This window comes from Hipposideros armiger, unplaced genomic scaffold (assembly GCF_001890085.2).
Source record: "Hipposideros armiger isolate ML-2016 unplaced genomic scaffold, ASM189008v1 scaffold_2387, whole genome shotgun sequence".
Lineage (NCBI taxonomy): Eukaryota > Metazoa > Chordata > Mammalia > Chiroptera > Hipposideridae > Hipposideros > Hipposideros armiger.
In genome coordinates, this window is record NW_017733723.1 from 9,451 (window position 1) to 13,644 (window position 4,194).

The 4,194-nt window shown below is 31.6% G+C and overlaps 1 protein-coding gene across 1 annotated transcript in view; it reads left to right on the forward strand.

The window, feature by feature from the left end:
• LOC109378657 (low-density lipoprotein receptor-related protein 1B-like) overlaps positions 1-4,194 on the forward strand; it is a gene marked incomplete at both ends in the record, with an annotated part of 26,194 nt that overhangs the window by 9,207 nt on the left and 12,793 nt on the right. Inside the window, one exon of the mRNA XM_019634970.1 lies at positions 38-219. Coding sequence (XP_019490515.1) covers positions 38-219 — 182 coding nt within the window. The remainder of the gene's footprint in view (positions 1-37; positions 220-4,194) is intronic.

Here is a 4,194-nt window from a genome sequence, read left to right on the forward strand (position 1 = left end):
TTTACACTGTTAACTTTTAAAATTCTCATTTTGTTAGGTAGTGCATAACACAGCCGTTCCCAATGCCCTCGCTGTCGATTGGATTGGAAAAAACCTCTATTGGTCTGACACAGAAAAAAGGATCATTGAAGTATCCAAACTCAATGGATTATACCCTACTATCCTCGTTAACAAAAAGCTGAAGTTTCCCAGGGACCTGTCTTTAGATCCTCGAGCTGGGTTTGTAACAAACATTGAAAATCTTAAATTAGGAATTAAGACTGGATTATTTGCAGTGTGGTAAATCCTGTTTTGTAGGTTTTAACATGGAAAACATTAGGTGTAAATGTACAGAAATTCTTATTGAGAAATCAAAAATAAAAAAGTGACTATCACCATGAAATGATTTTTAAATGATGGGATTTTACAACAAGTATACTTCAAAGTTTTAAATACAATTTTCTAAATAACCAATAAATATATTGTAGAAATGAATAAAAAGTACAGATTTCTTTTATTTTAGTGCCCTTAAATATTGGAGGAAAGACAAACGAAGAACAAACTCTTGGATCATGTTCTGCAGTATATGTGATAGTCACAAATATGGACAATATAATTCTTGTACCACTTTAGAGCAGGAGACGTGAGTAGTATCTTTGAAGAAAAAATAGCAAGGTGCATTATGCATGTATTCAAAAGGAATCACACAGAGGCAATACCAGAAAAGATTTCTATCGGCGCTGTGTTTCATTGGCATTTCACTGTGAGAATGGAGAACAAGTCATTGTAGGGATCAAGGACAGAAGCCTGGAGATTTCAAATGAGGGATGAATGCACATTAAGGTGTCAACGCTGTCTGTTGTGTGTTTGCCAAAGTTCTATAGATTATGACCATTATCATTTACTTTCAATTATGTTGTTTTGGTAGGTAGAGAAGGTGTATCTTTCCATTGTTTTTTGCACTATAATTTAGAGTGATTACATACTCCAAAATGATCTCTGTAGAAGTTCAACCTACCAAACACGCTTGTTAAAATAACAAATTTAGAGAAAAAATTGATGTTTTAAAATAGGACACATTCACAGGAGCAAGTTTTATGATAGCTGCAGTGCTCTAAATTGTCTTCTAAATTAATTTCACGTTTCACCAAATCACTGCTTTTATCATTCCATATGCAACAATTAGATTTGCTTCGTGCTAATATACTGACTCCGTTTTTTGGTCCTTTATGTTTATAATTGGCAAAGTAGTGATATCATTATATATTTTATAGCTTAATTTTAAACATTAATTTGGGTAAAAGCAGTACCTAATAGAGAAGACTTGTGTACTGTAAGTATTATTCTGTTTCCAAGGTAATGTGCAAGTTTTAACTTTTCACTATATAATTATCGATCCATTTTGTTACTTTTTAGAATATTTTCTTTACCATAACAACAGAAATTTCAGAAGAGTCAATTCTATTTTAACTGAAACAGAGTCATAAGAGACTCTTTCTATGAGTTTCAAGAAATAATGAACAAATATACTAAATTTTGTTATCATTCACTCATAAGAATATGAATAATTTAATTCCTTTTGTATTTTATCAAAAGATATTTATTTTACTGTGTCCTAACCATTATCTTGTTCTTCAAAGTCAATACGCTGGCTTAGCTTTTCATTTTCTACTACTCAAGATGCTTCATTTTCTAAATGAAAGTACAATTACTTATTTATAATAATAGTCTTTTGGAATTTCCTAGTTATAAAGCAAAAACTGCATCCTAGCCTAGTGAACACAGCTAAATCTAGCTTTAAGATTTATTTCTCCCACATTACAGTTATTATCCCATATACTGAAACCAGCCTTAAGTTATCATCAATTTAAACCCAACCATCAAAAGTGTCAATTGAAACAGGGAAGCATTAAGTTATTGTAGATGTTATGAAAAACTCTCTTGATTGATTTCATTTTCAGATAATATTTGGGTTATGATATGAATATATCATAATAACTAAAAAAGACAAAAATTGGACCTTTTTATGAAACAATTAAAGCCACCTATCCTAACAGATAAAGCTTAATGACACCTTTTTGTCCTTGCTCTATCCTAGCTCCACAGAGTGAGACAAAAGGGCTGCCTGGATTTTAGCTTCTATGAGATGAGCTACAAAATGAAAATGACATAGTTGTCTCAAAGATTGTGCAATTCTGCTTTAAAAATGACAGCATAAATTGTAAGATTATTTAATAAAAATGCAATTGATTCTTCCTACATCAGATTACCATAGTTATTTGCATATATTTTGAATATGCCAATATTACTGACCTCTGTTTCTTTGAGAAATGTGGTTTCTGGCCTGATATTTAGTGAGGGATAGGGGAAGGATTTGTTTAAGGGAGGATAAAGATCATGGGACAAATGTGATGAAGCACTAAACAATTAGGAAGTAGTTTGGTGGTCTTTTCTATCTTTTAATAATAGTATGCTAATTATCACAGTATCAATTGGATATGGTGGTTACTAAGAGTGCTAAAGAAGATACAAGTAGACAGATCATCTTCCAGGTTGATACATTTAAATTCAGCTAAAATTCAATGATTCTCATAATTTTGTTATCTAGTTTAGTTTGGGAATCAGTGTTCTAATTTATCAAAAATTTTGGGTAATCCAAATTATTTGCATTCAATATCTATAAAAGTCATTTATGCAGAATGTATGTATATATAAACACACATAAACACACACACATTTGAAGTAGAATGAAAAATTTGATGTTAAAACTGTACTAATCATAAATTTATCTTTTTGGATGATTAAGATGTTAATTCAGGTTATCATAATAAGAAAAGATCATTATAATAGACATTAAAGGCAATGTGTGATATTCCTAGTTAAAAGAAAATAAATTTACTCATTCATTGATTCAATTCACATTACTTGAGCATAGTGTACATCTAACACTGTTCTAGGTAGGAGTATAGAAACAAAAGGCACAGTCTCTGTCTCCAGTTATTTTACCATTGTGTGGGTAGGCAGATGAGTACATAATTAGAATATAATGCAATAACTCATAGAGAAAACATAAAATGTTACTATCTAAAATAGGGTCAGAGAGAACTTCCTAGACTGGATGTGTGGAGTAAGAATTAGCCAGGTGGTGAGGTGCACTTGAGAACAAGAGGTACTTCAGGCAAAATGAACAAGCTCTCTGGTGGTAGATGAGGGAAAACGGAATCAAATATATGGTGATGGAAGGAGAACTGACTCTGGGTGGTGAACACACAACGTGATGTATAGATGATGTATTACAGAATTGTACACCTGAAACCTATGTAACTTTACTAACAATTGTCACCCCAATAAACTTTAATTTAAAAAAAAGAACCAACTTTCCAGGAAAGAAAAGTCACATACAAGAGCATGTCACCTTGAGAATAACCAATATGGTTGAAACAAATTCAGTATACATAAATGTGGAACTTTGATACCAGTTCATGTTACAGTGTAAAAAAGAGCTATGAATATATCAAAACAAAACACAACACAACAGCAACAACAAAACAACCCTTGCAAGGCTTCTGGCTTGGGCAAACAGGTATACAGAAGACTAATTTTTTGAGAATATAAGGAATACAGGCAAAACGGCAGTTATAAGAAAAGGAAACAATCAGTTTGTAGACCTTTTAGGATCAGGAATTCCCATATAATAATAATAACGATGAAAAGAATACCACTTTATAACATTTTATGAATGAGAAGACTATCTTTGAATTTTATCAATTTAGATGTCTATACTGTTTACTCAATCTCTGGGAAAGGTGATCATTTATACTATTATCCTTATCATACAGAGAAGAATATGCATCCTCAAAATGGGCAAGTGACTTTCTCAGGATCATTTAGGTAATTTGATATTAAAGTGGAGAGTAACAGTTTTCAAGCTTTGGTCCCATAGTTTCTCTGTTGCATCACATTAGAGTTTCCGGTAACAAATGATATTGGATCATGAGCATGTTCTTCAAGGGCCATCCAAACAAGAGATAAGAAAAAGAAAAGGAAAAAAAAATGCACTTTTATATTCCATTTTAACGATAAGCCTTTTTACAAAATTTTAAATATAGGTGATATGAGTTTTTTGGAAATAAAGAAAACTGCCTAAATCATTACATGCATGCTTTATTTTTATAGCACATTTTTATTTGTTCTCCTTTCCTACTAGTCTATTAG